This window comes from Wyeomyia smithii, chromosome 3 (genome assembly GCF_029784165.1).
Source record: "Wyeomyia smithii strain HCP4-BCI-WySm-NY-G18 chromosome 3, ASM2978416v1, whole genome shotgun sequence".
Lineage (NCBI taxonomy): Eukaryota > Metazoa > Arthropoda > Insecta > Diptera > Culicidae > Wyeomyia > Wyeomyia smithii.
Window position 1 is genome coordinate 8,470,574 of NC_073696.1, and position 14,871 is coordinate 8,485,444.

The 14,871-nt window shown below is 39.0% G+C and overlaps 2 protein-coding genes and 1 long non-coding RNA gene across 12 annotated transcripts in view; 1 reads left to right on the top strand and 2 right to left on the bottom strand.

The window, feature by feature from the left end:
- The window catches only part of LOC129726490 (AP-1 complex subunit gamma-1), a 51,877-nt gene extending 46,476 nt beyond the window's left edge, over window positions 1-5,401 (bottom strand). For 4 of the 10 annotated variants that reach the window (XM_055683272.1, XM_055683270.1, XM_055683267.1 and 1 more), the window contains exons 1-2: window positions 4,750-5,400; window positions 1,881-2,089 (exon numbers count right to left, since the gene is read on the bottom strand). In XM_055683272.1, the coding sequence (XP_055539247.1) occupies window positions 1,881-1,900 (20 nt within the window). In that variant the 5' untranslated portion in view covers window positions 1,901-2,089; window positions 4,750-5,400. Of the gene's footprint in view, window positions 1-1,880; window positions 2,145-4,708 lie in introns of all 10 variants that reach the window. The other 6 variants (XM_055683271.1, XM_055683268.1, XM_055683266.1 and 3 more) reach the window with 5 other exon arrangements.
- A 3,905-nt stretch (window positions 5,402-9,306) lies between these two features.
- Window positions 9,307-10,220, top strand: LOC129728183 (uncharacterized). Its single transcript, XR_008728635.1, has 2 exons — window positions 9,307-9,416; window positions 9,497-10,220. It is a non-coding gene; the product is annotated as an uncharacterized LOC129728183 (long non-coding RNA).
- Window positions 10,211-12,751, bottom strand: LOC129728182 (T-complex protein 1 subunit epsilon). Its single transcript, XM_055686598.1, has 4 exons — window positions 12,420-12,751; window positions 11,143-12,124; window positions 10,531-11,059; window positions 10,211-10,368 (listed from the first exon to the last, which is right to left on the bottom strand). The coding sequence occupies exons 1-4, from the start codon at window positions 12,525-12,527 to the stop codon at window positions 10,356-10,358; spliced, it is 1,632 nt and encodes a 543-aa protein (XP_055542573.1). The 5' UTR covers window positions 12,528-12,751; the 3' UTR covers window positions 10,211-10,355.
- Window positions 12,752-14,871: the final 2,120 nt, after the last annotated feature.

The following is a 14,871-nucleotide window of genomic DNA, read 5'->3' on the forward strand; positions in this document are numbered from 1 at the left end:
CGACTTCCTCCGATAACTCGCCTTCTAATCTCCCGGCTGGTATCGTCATTCGTCAACTACCTCGAACTCATCCCCGTCGATTGTTGTCGTATTGCCTAGTCGTGTCATGTGGTGCTCGGACCCGCTCACAAGCATACTTTGTTTTAGACGTAATAATCTTTAATCGTTTCAGTCGGGTATACTGGTCTGCCACCGTCTGAAATTTTCTCCCGACAATATCCATGTCATCCGCAAAGCAGATAAATTGACCTGATCTATTGAAAATCGTGCCCCGCATTTAAACCCCGCCCGTTTCATAGCACCCCACAGCGCGACGTTCAACATTAAGCAGGAACGACCATCACCTTGTCGAAACCCCCTGTGGGACTCGAAGGAGTCCGACGTTCCATACGGAATCCTCACTCGCATTCTCCATCGTAGCTTTAATTAGGCTTTTCAGCTTTCTCGGAAAGCCGTTTCCGTCAAGGATTCTCCACAGCTCTTGCCGGTTTATTGTTAAGAATGCGACTTGAAAATCGACGGGGTGGAGGGACTCAAAACTCGCGGCACTTTTGGATGATCTGCCGCAGTGTAAAGATTTGGTCAGTCGTAGACCGTCCTTTCATGAAGCCGGCCTAGTGACAGGCGTTGGAAGATGACCTGGGTGAGCACTTCGTAGGCGGCATTTAGGACTGTGATCGCTCGATAGTGCTAGCAGTCTAGTTTGTTGCCCTTCTTGTAGATGGGGCAGATAATCCCTTCTTCCCACTCCTCCGGTAGCTGTTCTGTCTCTCTAAGATCTCGACGATCAGTCGATGCAGCGAGCTGGCTAATTTGTCGGGGTTCGTTGCAATAAGTTAGTTCTGCTCTTGAGCTGCCGGATCGCATCCTTAACTTCACTTATTGTTGGGGGAGGCACATCTTCGTCGTTCGTTGCTCTGAGCACGTCTTCTCCGCTCACACTATCCTGCCTTGACAGGTCTATTTTATACTAACTTGTAGCTAGTAGCTATACTAACTTGTTTGTTATGATGGTTATCACGGTCGCCATATAGTGAATCATTGTATATTAAATTTAATTTTAGTATCTTTGGTAATTTGGAGTATACTTTGAATATTCTTGACTCTTTATACTATTTGTTTTTTATTAATTAGGGACATACTTCTGGACGTTAACTTTCGAAATCCTGAAATTAAATCTAAAAATACAACACAGTAATGATTCTCAGCGTGCTGACCTTCGCGTGTGAATGATAAAAACGAATGAAGCGTAATTGGTTTTCTTTCAGATACCTCTTGGATACAATGTGTGATGAATGTTTCTACAAAAACAAAATGCAGAGGCAAAAACAAAACGTTACGCCCAGTAGTTGTTTCCCGTATGGTACAATACTCATCGTCATTGCAGTGTTATTTACAACAAAAATTAAACGAACGTTAAAGAATATGGCAATCACTAGCACACATTCATAGTTCTTGCACTTGCATTGCAACTGATTGATTCATCATTCATACCCTACATGCCACGCAGACACACGCCTATAGTACGTAAACTCTGAGCCTGCAACACGTGGTAGTATGATAAAAACGAAGACGGTGGAAAGAAAAACAATCCCAACGACGTGACGGATACGCAAAGACGTAACTTTGTAATCGCACAACTAGATAATTGATGCTAATTGGTTTGTTGCGATTTGATGAAGCAAATCAATCTGCCTTCACAGTTCGAAGAGTGTCTCGAATGACTTTTTGGTGTAGAGATGACTAAGCCTAGACTTTGCACTATGTGACGACACCTCCTAAAGTGACTTTCAGTTCACAAATAAAATTAATGACTCCAATCGTGGGTCAGCTGGAATAATTTTGCTGGCGACAACTACAATCAAGGAGGTGACACTTACCCATGATCGGAGGCATTCATCTTTCGTCCGTTGCCTCTTCACGATTCCGTTGGACGATTGGCGGTTCGAATGAAAGTTTATTACTCTCCACTAGTTTCAATGCACTTTTCAAACACACAAACCAATCCAGCTGTAAGAACACAGCAACAATTCACTTAATTAACGCTCGCTGCTCAAGCTTTTTTATATGCACCGTTTCAAACACTTAACTAGAATCGTTAAAAAAATATTATTCTTGCTGTGGTTTATCGAGTTTTCCGAATTCTATTGATTAGCGAATTTTAATTTTACAACACTATTTTTTTTACGAGTAACCGCACATACGTAAGGAGGGAGGAGAGAATGGGTTAACAACATGTGAATCGACGTCAATCGGAGCGCGATGCTGCTGCCTGGCTCGTGGCAACATTTTGGAAAAGTCATCTGGCGTCGCAGCGGGCAGCAAGAAAAATGGAATGTCCGAACTTCCTATGGCCATGGATCGGATATAAAGACTGTTGTCAGTGATAAATTTCGCCTCGATTTTTTACCACAATGTAGGAATTTTAATTACAGTCGTTTCAAACATGCCCGTGGCATTGTGAAAAATTGCTTTCAACTTGATGAGAAATAGTTCTATCATTTAACGTTGTCCATACATAGCAAGTTAGGAGCTTTGCTAGGAGAAAATATTTTGAATAAAGTATGGGAATTGGTCTGAAATGTTTGCATTTACAAATTACGGTTGGTTATTATGCCTAACACAATGGTCAGCAAGGTAGAATAAATTATTGCAATTACTTTTATTGGCTAGCCATGCAATCTAAGTAAAACATTAACCTCGGTCGACTTTCTACTGGCCTAAGATTGGCTTTTTCGAAAAAAAAACTAGGGCCTATTTTCTTCTGTAGAAGTGCCATTCTTACAATGTAAAGAATACTTTTGAAATATTGTCGGGACTATGTATAAAATATATGTGGACCATCGTTTAGTTTTTTTTTGTTAATTCCACGGACATACCTTAGCACGATTAGCTCTCTTGATTTTGAAACCAAATCAAGCACAGAGACCAGTGCTATATAACAAAATATGTTTACTTTTTGACTCACTTCTAGTAGCAAAAACATATTCGTCAGCGAAATTTGATAGTCAGCATAAACAACCATTCTTATTTACATTTACCTTTGTGAAAAGGTGAGGATCCTCTGGTATGAAATGATTAATTATCGAAATGTAACTAATAAAGAAGCTATTAGAAAACTTAATATTACTACTTTTACTTTTGACGTAGAACTACGTTTTTCTTTAGCCTACCACATAGGGATGTAAATAGGAAAACTATTATCGAAAAGGGGACGAAATATGTCCCTTTTAAAATGCTTATGAACCGGTTTGTTTTCAACCGATTTCCTTCATTATTGCAGCAATTGTTTGGAAAATTATACACGCATCTACCCAAATGTAGAAAATTGTTGATTGATTATGCAAACTATTGTACTATTGATAATTGTCAAGCCTTGTTTAAACGAAAATTACGTCCTCTGATTGGTCGTTATATGATTGCTTCCCAAGCACGGTCGACAGAATCATATACCTTGCAATTGAAAACATGCTATTTGGCCTATATAAGAGCCTGTTTCAGCCGAAGCCGCTCATAATAGTTCTGGACAGCAACAAGTCGTCAACAGCAGTCGTCCTTCCTTAGCAGCAGCACTAGCCCTGTGGTTGGTCACCACGTCTCAGGAGCAGCGCGGTTCTTCTCAGCGTGTGTCGCCAGACTGCCATTATTCCCCCGTGTTGGGGCAGCATGAAGATCGTCATCACCAAATCCAATTTTGAACAGCAAAATGCTTTTTTTCAAGGTAAATAAACAAGTAATTGAAAGTTAATAATTTTTGACAACGTAAGCAAGCATTTTGTGCGGATTCTAGCAGTTACATCTGTCGCGGCCGTCTAATTTACAGAAGGTTAAATAGCTTCCACAGTGCATGTTGTCCGTGTATCTTAACTCCCCCACTGTTGGGGCAGCACAAAGGTTGCGATCAGCAACCGATTTTGAACAACAAAATGCCAACAAAATTTCGTCGTCTCCCAGCTGCCAAGTTGCAACATGATGCAACATGCAACAACGAGCAAACGAAATCGCTTGATGTTACAAACCGCAATGAAATACGGGTTAAAACCGTTGCGTGTGTGAGAGCACCATCGGTGTTTATTCGCTGTGTACAATAATCAATAAAACTGAATAAATAACTTGCCCAGTGGTTATATCTCAGGAGCAGCGCGGTTTTTCTCGCTTCTCAGCGTGTGTCGTCAGACTGCCGTTATTGCCCCACTACTAAGGCAGCATGAAGGTTGCCATCAGCTAATCCAATTTGAGCAGCAAAATGCTTTTCTCAAGGCAAATAAACAAATATTTGAAGGTTAATAATTTTTTGACAACTCAAGCGAGCAATCTGTGCTGGATAGTAGCAATTTAAATCTGTAGCAGCCATCTAATTTACAGAATGTGAAACAGCTTTTACAGCTCATGTTTTCAGTGTCTTTATTACCCCACTGTTGAGGCAGCACAAAGCAAGCATTAGTAGACTTTATGATTCATTAATGAAATACCTACAACAATGCATTTGTTAAAAGTGTGCGTAGTTCTACGTCAGTTATGCGGTCGTGTCTTGGATACAACCTCCTAATTTTTTACTGTAATTGGGACTGACTGGCAGCAGACCCCAAACAGCCAGCGAGCCAGACATTTCTTTACTCTTCACTGAACTGTCGTTTGTATTTTTCTTTTCTCCTCCCTCCCGATGTTCCACACAATTGTGTTGTTCCTGCCTTTGTCTGCTTAATACCAGCTCCGAAGTGGGACACGTCCTCTCATAACTGGTTTTACCTCCTGCCGCGTAAATTACGAATCCACTGCCAGACTTTCGCTAATGCCACTTATCAAAACACTGCCACTTTGACGTTTCCCTTCGAGTCTCGTCGTCAGCGTAGGTAATCCGGATTTGCGATTCCAGGTTTTCTTCTATACTTAACCAGTAGAACAGACAGAAGCCGTTCTCCTATATTCTTCCTACGCTTCCAGCAACCTTCGATTCTTCTTCCTTCTACCTTACACGCATTCGTTTTACTCCTTTTTTTCCTTGACTTCCGATGCTGCTGCTAGTTTCACTTCACTAGCAAAGAAAAAAAAACTCTTTTTCACTGACACTCTTTCTCGCTCACTCCTTCACCTTCACGGCGGCAACCATCAGCAGCCTCGAACCGAAAAATCCAAAATTTCCAACAACCAGGGCGCCGTTTCCCGACGGATTTTTGCCACGTCATGCACCGCGAATCGCACTTCACTTGTCAATATCCGCCAGAGGCAATTTGCCGCAAACTTCAGCACAAGGTCCGCTAAATTACGAGACAGTGACGGAGCGGAAACCTGCTGGTGACTCGACGATGGACACGAAAAATTTCCTCCCGAATGCGATTACGACGGTGAATGAAAAAACTCTGACTGCTGCTGTAGACGCAGAGATGAACGCTCTGCGACCGTCGCGGTGACGCAAATGACAGCGACGACGTGTCAAATTTGACAAGCGCACAGGAACAGACCGGAAAATGGAGCAAACTTGTGTGTTGAGGAGTAGGAAACTGAGATTTATGGAATAACATATTGGTTACTTTTCAAGCAAATGCATTGGAATAATCAACTCCGGAATATTTCGTGATAAGGGCAAATCTACTTATTGTTAACAAATATAGACTTAACAGAAAACGTATAAAGTGAGCAACTACCTACCTTCAAACTTCGAGACAATATTGTATCTTTTTTCTAACTATTAAAAAACTCGAATTTGTTAAAGGCGAAATCTACTTTATTTCACAACAAAAAATAGAATTAGCAGTACGCCCCTTTCGTTGTTTACGTAAGTTAAAGACGAAACATGACTTTATGTAGTTTAAGGGCGGAATCGGTGTTGTCAACAAAATAAACATGAAAAGCAAAAGGTGTATAGACCATTTTACGAACTGACAGGTGTCACGGATCCTGCTGATGATGATGTTGTTTTAACGAGCGTTATGTCAGCGGTTCCGAGCGTTCTGTCAAAATTTCAATCATGAATTGAGTTCAGAAAGATCTCGTAAAATGGTCTATTCCGATACAAAAATGTAACCAATGGTGTGTAACCATGTGGTGGTAGTCCCTTATTTCACATATAAAAAAACACATTCGAAACCACGATGCCAAAAACACCACTTATAATGAGGTTAGGTCAGATGATGATAACGAAGATAGGCGAGATATTAGTATAGAACTACCAAGAACAAATTCAGCAAATGTAGAAGGAGATCAGCCTGGTCCAAATAAAAACTTTTCAAATCAAAATTCAAGTATAAGATCACTGAGAGAAAATTTAAGAAATGTTGAAGACGATCAATTTATATCAGTATATAAGGCTCACGAAACACAAAAATCTCTAGACATAAGGAAAATAACATCAGAATTTAGTCGCTTAAGCATTGGTTTAAACCTAAAGTGGTTGAATAAGGATACTGTCCCTCGAAATTTAGTATTTCAGTTTCAAAGTGATGTGCGATCCACTTTATTGAATCCCATTAATCAAAATTATAACGGAAATGACTGATACTGGTTTAATTTCACGTGATGGTAGTTTCGTACTCAAATCAGTCTTTTCAGCGATCGATACTTCACAAACCGAGTATAAATTCATACGAGATCTAAAACGATTAGGATTATACGAAGATCCAGTGTATTTCAATATAAGTAGCGAATTAAAACCAACTGTAGTTAATCAAAATTTAGAAATGGTTGAAGACGATGTGAAAGGAGTTTTGATGCCAATGAAATTCCAGTTACGGAGATATTTAGAATCGGAAGATTTATACGAATGACTGCTAATGAAATTTAATGCGTTTTTTATCGTTAATAATTGGCAAACTAGTTCCAAGTGGAGATCCAGTATGGATTTATTTCTGTAGCTTACTAAAGATTTTTGATTTAGTCTAATTCAAGAGCTTAAAGACACAGTCGAGTTTCACCATAAGCAGTACGTCATTTTGTTCAAAGATACATTGAAACCCAAGCACCATAATTTGGTACATTACGCCACAGCAATAATCAAATCTGGTAGTTTACGTCGACAATGGGGAATGAGATGCGAGGCCAAGCATAAACAAGCAAAGCAGTATACAAGAGCAAATTATAACAAACGTAATATTTGCAGTTCTTTAATTACTAAAGCTAGTTTTAAATTTGCCAATGACATTTTTCAAAATTCTTTTGTATCACCATTCTTTGAGGTTAAAAAAGAGAACATACTTGGCTCTAAAATTCCAGATGAGTATAAAACTCTTTTAAAATATCAAGAATGTGACATTGCTGCAAATCACATACATCTTATTTCTCATTTCACTAAACATCATTTGATCTACGAACATGGAACTATTTTTGTCATTGAACATAAGCTACTGAGAAACATTTACCAAATTGAATCAATACTTATGAATAAAAAGAAAGAGATAGTTCTACAATGTTACGCATATATTTCCGTTCAATTCGATGAACATCTGCAATCATACGAACTGAAGCGTACTAGTAATCTCAGCGTTGTTTATAATATTTCTAAGTTAGATTCGAAGCCTATTAACATACATTTTGTTAATGAAAAACCGTATTTCCGAATGTGTAACTTTTTTGAACTGAATAGTTTTATTATTGGATCAATGGATATGTAACTTGTAAGCATTGTAGAATCAGTAACTGTTGGACAAAGAACATGTTAAAATAATTGTTAGTAATGAAATTTTTGTTATGTGCACTAATTTTTCGTAGTATTTTGGGGAGTTAATCCTTTTTTATCCTAGGCGTCGCCAATATCCGGTATGATTGAAATGAATATAAATTATGTTCGGAATATTGGCAGCGCTGGAAAATTTTGAAGCTATTGGCTATATTTGAACACCTACTACACTATTTAACAAAATTACCTATACAAAGTAAAAAACTAATCAATACTATATATGGTCAAAACAAATTTATTGATTCAGTTGATTCAACAAAGTCAGTAATTGAATCAACCTTTTTTTAATTAGCCGTTTCAACGATCATTGTAGTTGAATTCACAAAGCCTGCAAACGAGCTGTCAGAATCCAATGACAAAGTATAGTTGTTCCAATCGTATTCTGTCAAGTTGGTTCAAGCATATTATATAGTTGATTCAACTTAAGATAAGTATTGCCTCAACCATTCGCATGGGTTATGCAAAAATCAATGCAAATTTATAGTTGATCCGACCCCAATTATCATTGCTTTGACTAAATATTTTTCTCCGTGCGCTTCCAATTTTCTACATTTTTGGAGGTAGGGGTGGGACATCTGCGCACTCCGTTTTTTATCCGGTTTTTGTTTTGGGTTCTGAACACGAATAATCTACATTCCATTGAAATTTCCCTCTAAAGCCCTATTTAGAGTTCCAAGCGAAGTGGAAATCTTATACAAAATGTTCATTTTTTTTCACGTTCGGGAAAAAATGCAACCTGCAAAAATTTCATTTCGCTTAGAAAACAAAATCGACCCAGCGAAATCGAAGGTTGTGGATCTCATCTTTTTCACTTGGGTTTACTTTTTTCACGCATGCAAACGCTAATGAAAAAAAAAAAACAGCAAGCGAAAACTTGCGTGCCTTTATATTCTATCAGCTGCAACCAATTTTCACTTCGCTCGGAGTGTAAACTTGTGATTTCGCTCCACGCAAACTGTAAACTGCAGGCTGGTGAAATACCTGCGACCAGCGATTTAGCTGGATTATCCAGATTTTTGAACATGTATCCAGGTAGACAGATTTGATGTCCAATTATGCAGATTTTTCATGAATGATCCAGATTTTATCCAGATTTTATTTTCTCTGTTCCGCAAAAAGGTCATCACTTCAAATTTGGCGCGAAATTTTGCAATTTTGTCACCTAAAATTTTACGTACCCCAAGACTTTTATCCGAAGAATTTACCTTTCACCCCACGAAATGACTTCCAGATTTTTTCCAGATTTTATTTTTGCCTTTTCCAGATTTTTAAAAAAATGACCTGGCAACGCTGCCTGCGACAGATTTCGCAAGCGAAAATTTACGCTTTTTCACTTGTAAAATTTTTCACTTCGCTTGGAACTGTAAACTATGCTTAAAAAAGAAAATGTGAAACACTAGCTTAGTCTCTCACAAGTGAACTACAAACCAGCGATGCCAGATTGGAAGACATGTCTTCAAATGGAAGACAATTACCCTGCGGTGAAGACAAATGAAAGACATTTGGCTAAATGACCCAGCATCCCTGCTACAATCATGTGTCGCAATCAAAACAAACACAGCTGATTAACAGGGTAGGGCAGAGTTTGTATCGGAAAGCGCTTAAATGTTTGTATCATTTTCACAGTGATACCCTGTAAGTTTACGAAATTGATTGTTCTGATTTTCCCCGACTTTCGCTGAAGTATAAAATTCATTTCTCTTATATTTATCAGCCGCAATGATTTTTTAAAAATTTTGTTTCGGTAATAAATTTTCGCTGATTGTTTTTTGATTTTCCTGAGTTCACTATTCACAAAATAAATTTCTGACTTTGTCTTTCTAGGTTTATGCTACTCTGCACTGATTTTCGTCATTGTGTCATGCCACATCCTGGTATAAAAAAAAAACAGAAAATCGATCAATCGATGACATATTTTACAGTAGTAGAGAGATTGCGCAAAATAAGCTTACACAGCTTTCTAGTTATTTGTCAGATAAAATAATTACCTACCGTCGTAAAGGTTGACTGAGGTCTGTTAAAAAAATAAATACGTTTTGCTTTGCCATTGAGCTCAAACTGGAAAAATGAAAGATTATAAATTTTCAACCATTACTGTGAATTTTGGTGCCCCTAGCGAAGATAACTTTTTTTAGAAACTTAAATGAGTTTTTCCGTAAGCAAACGTAGAAGTGACAAATCCAGCGAGTAATCAATTTGCAGCATTTTGACTTACTTCTGCATTCACTAGGGGCATCAAACTTTGCAGGAATGGCTGAGAACCTATATTCTTTTCCGTTTGTCGACCAGTGTAAAAAGAATCACGGTTAGATATTCCACAAGACGCTAGCGATTTGGAATAGCGACCGTCTCAATCGGAACTACATTAAGTACGAAATATATACAATACGGAAGTTTATCTAAAGTACTTTCGAGTATATTTCCAACATTATGGTGCGATAATAAACGAAAGTCACATCTTCTTGCTTAACTTGTTAAAATTCATCAAGATATAGGATAAGTTTCTTTTTGTTCCTAATATTAAAAAATAAAACGGCATTTTTTGTAAGTATTGTGTTTATTATTTCTCGCTGAGTGAGTTATGTGAAAATGAGTAGAATGAACGTGCCAAAAGTATACTGCTTAAATTGATAGCAGAAAAAAGAAGTTTCTCATATTTAAGCGACTGTAGACGGAAGGCTCCTTATATACCGTTTCTAAGTTAGTATTCATATTTCCAGTAGTTTGATTGCATGAAAAAAGAAATGATAAATGATTACTTAATTTGTTCACCCATGTGGGAAACTAACTGCGAATTATAACAGGAAGCTTAAAAAATATGGAAACCTGGAATACACGAATCATAGAAGGGTAATTACTTATCGGCTGGTGTTCTAACGTCGTCGATCTTCAAGATCATCTTAACCAGCTGTGTGGCTAGAATGATCTGCTGCTTTTTCGAGTGCAGCGATTCGATGACGTGATGTTCCTTCATGTCAGAATTGCCGGTCAGCATGCAATCTACGCCCAAAGTGGCCGAGTTCTCCGCAACCTGGCGTGATTTCAATTCAGATAGTGTTTCGATCGACAGCAAGCCACTGTTCTCGGCTAGCGCCAGCGGAATCGATTCTAGAGCAACGCTGAACGAGCGGAACGCATACTGTTCCAATGTAGATAGCTGATCGGCTTCACGGGCCACAGCCAGTGAGCAGCTGATCTCAGCGGCTCCACCACCATAGACAATACGCGAGTCCTGAATCAGTGAACGCACAACGCAGAGTGCATCGTGGATGGAACGTTTTGCTTCCGCGGTAACCATCTGGTTACCACCGCGAATCAGAATTGTAACGGCGCGGGTGTTCAGACACTCCTCGATCACCAACATTTTGTCCTTGGTCGTTCCGAAACCTGGTAAACGCGAGAAACAAATAAATAAAAAAGGAATATTAGTAAGATGTACAGGATAAAAGAAGTACATTTCTGGAACTCACTTAGCTCCCGGACCAGGCCAGCATGGCCCAACTTGTCGGGCGTCAGCTCCTCAAAACGCGGCACAATTCTGCCGCCAGTGGCGATCGCAATCAATTCGATCTCCGGACCACCAACCCAGCGGACTGCCGGCAGTTCCTGCTGAAGCAAAAGATGATTTGCCTCATCGTCGAAACCCCACTGGCAAATGGCCAGTGTAGCGCCGGCATCCTTTACTTGCTTGACCATCTGCAAGAATTTTTCCTGCTCATATTCGCGCAACTTTCGGTAGTCTTCGGCCGAGGTGACATCCAGCTTATGCTTGGTCTTCGGCTTCGGTGGTTCGAACGGGCAGGTCAGAATGGCCAGCTTCACATCCCGCAAAGTTTTAGGCATTTGCGAGTGGGACATGGTCTTATCAACCACCACTCCTTTCACCAGACAAGTGTCCTCCATGCGTCCGCCGACCTTGCACTCCAGCTTAATCAATTCAAAGTTGACGTCCTTCTTGTCGAGATCGGCCACAGTAAGTACAGCGTCAACCGCAATTTCCGCCATTTGTCGGTGACATTTGTTAACGATTTTGCTGCCCAGAGTCGTCATCGCCACCTCGATTAACGGCTCCTTGTTGTCTCGTGAAATGGGAAAAGGCTCGGCAATCGAATCCAAGTGCTTACTAGCGCACTGGGCGGCCAATTCAAAACCGTCGGCAATTCGAATCGGATGGATTCCACGATCCAAAAGCGACTCCGCTTGTTCCAGTAGAGCACCGGCAAGCACTACGACGCCGGTCGTTCCGTCACCAATCTCGTCGTCCTGTGACTGACTCAGTTGGACCATTAATTTAGCAATTTCGTGGTCCACATCCATCAGTTTTAGAATAGTGGCACCATCGTTAGTAACAGTAACTTCTCCATCTCCACTGACCATCATCTTATCCAGGCCCTTCGGGCCGAGCGAGGTTCGAATAGTTGCAGCTATTTGCTTCGCCGCTAGAATATGACTCTGGAAGATGAACAAAGCAAGACGAAAATTTGAGGTTAGATCGAAACTGAATCATCCGGCTGTGAAGAAAAAATCTTTTTTCTCACTTCAGTTTTGGGAACAGCAAACAAATGTTTATATTAACAGATAACCACGTTTGCAAAAAGGTATTTATTAATTGTTTATCACTTTATTGTCATGGAAAATAGTTAAAAATGAGAATATTCTAGACATTTTCTCTCCACGCAGTGCCCTTTGTTTCACCTTGTTTTTGCTCTTTTAGCACTCCACGAGGGAAAAATACCAAATTTCTTACCTTAATAGCTTCATTGCCGGTCAACCGCATCTGATTCTCCTGGTCCCGGAGAATAATGAAAGGTCTCCCGTACTCATCGAAAGCGATACTTCCCGGTAAGGACATCATCTTGGTAGCTGTTTATTTTTTCACTTCGCCACTATTCAAATTCACAAACTAGAAACTAAGTCCCTGGCAATACTATTCACCACCGTGGCCGAATGATCGGGCGGAACAGGAAACAAATGCCTAAATTTGACCTAACGGAACAAATATCACACCCCGTGCAATTCTTTCCCTGCAACTCAAAGCACGCAGCGAAAACTCGTGATGAATGAACGTGCGAGCGTTTGACAGTTTCTATGGATTTTCTCGTTGCCTTTTTGCTTTCGAAACGAAATGAATCATGTTTTTCTTTATTCTGCTCTGTCTTTTCCTTCGTTAGTGAACAAAATTAACTGTGGCAATTCGTTATTAGGGATGTCAAACTAAGGATTTCCTTTCAGCAAAATGTAGAAAATAACAACTTCAACATGCTTATTCTATCCATAATCTAAATTAAGCTTTTAATAGACTGCGCCTATTTTCAGTTTTATTTAACATTTTAAAGTTCTGGAGAAATTTAGGCTGAGGCTGAAGTAGATACAGTTTTTATTTGAGCGATTCTCGTTGAGTTGAAACTAAGCGGTCTTGAAAATTTGATATAAATGTGCATAATTGTTCGGAAACATAGAAAATATGATAATGTTATTTTGGTTTGTTGAAATTTGTAGACGCCTGAGTTATTTTTTTTGTTATTTTTTGCGTCAATTATTGTAGACCACATCATAAACCTATTTCCAACATTACAATGGACAACCTTTTTTATTGTAACCATGAAAACATGCTATTTTTTACTGTTAGACTATTAGAAATGTCGCTCTGATTTTGACTACTGCCGAAATCGAAAGACTGCTCGATTTACCGTTCGACATACTTTGTCGAACCTGTATGGCGGTGTTCATACTGCTTGCACAAGTCGAAAGGAAGAACTGTCAACTTACCTTATTACTATTAACTTACCTTATTGCTGGTCCTTTCTTTTCTCCATTTCAATATTTAATTCAGTAATTTTATTTTTACTGTATACCAGTATTGAATTGATTAATTTACTGAAAACCAGTAATTGATTCACTAATTGACGAAAATACAGCAAAACTGTTAGCTGAACACAAAACATGATGTTTGCTTGAAACCTGCGAGCAAATCGATGTGTCAAAAATTTTCACGTCAAGCTGTGATTACCAAAATCCGCCAAATCGATTCGAAGTCATACGAGATCATAGCTGAGTTACTGGTAGCTGTTGCGAGACCATAGCTAAATTACTGCTCAGCTAGATTAACGTAAAAGTAAATAGGATAAATATACATCTGTAGTTCAACAGTAATTTGGTAATGACTCTGTGGGTGGGTAAAAGGTGGTGGCTGAAGAAAACTTGGTTCCCTTACTCTAACTGGTTTACCAGCAGAATATACTTTGCTTTGCTAAATGTACAGCAAAATTTCATTGCTGGTTATTCAGTTCAACTCAAGTTTGCTGAAGTTACAGTTGAGAGCTGTCAGTTGGATTAAATTTTGCTTTACTGGAAAAACAGCTAAATTTATTTCGCTGGATTGCTGGTGTTACAGCTCGGCAAAATCCTACAAAATTTTGCTGGTTTCCCGCAAAAATAAATGAGTGTGTAGCCCGGTCACAGCATATTCTGTTTTATGAGAAGTTAAAACAATTTTTTTTTTGCTTTCCTAATGAGCGTGTAGAAGCATTGAAGTTAAATTATTTTTCTACCAAATTTTCCGAACATTTGCGTTGTGAAACTTAATCGTTATCAAGCAATTTTTCTTCTTTTTTCAAATGTTTTTGGACTAATAAGCATGCGACCGAATTCATAAGAAGGTTGAGAAAGAGGGGTGACACCCCTGAGGAAAATTTTCACACGTGTCGCCTTCAAAAGGGTGATATCCGTGATCTAGCTATCAATTAGGCGGTGGTCGCCGTGAAGCCGTCGAAAATTATATAAACTAGATTTAGTTCAATTGAAAACGAACGTGCAACTCTCACAATTTTTGATAAAATCATTTCACTGCAACCTGGTGGTGATGACACCCAAATTTCCCCCCTCGGGTGTCACCCGCACACGCTACAACACTGCCAATATCAATAATCACTCGTAAAACTTTTGTTTGAAAACACCTTGTTAGTATAGTTTGCTTTCTAAAAGTGCATATTCTAAAAACCGAATATCTTGACTAACGGCAATCTTTTTTTACATTGTACCTTATGTCGCAAGCAGTACTGTGTATAGCGCGTATAATATACATTACTCGCAATATTAGATATAGTAAACGGTACGAGAAAAAAAAATATTGTCGTTGGTCGAGAAACGCGGTTTCCAACTCTAACCAAAATGTTAAAGTAATTCTACTAACTGGTTAA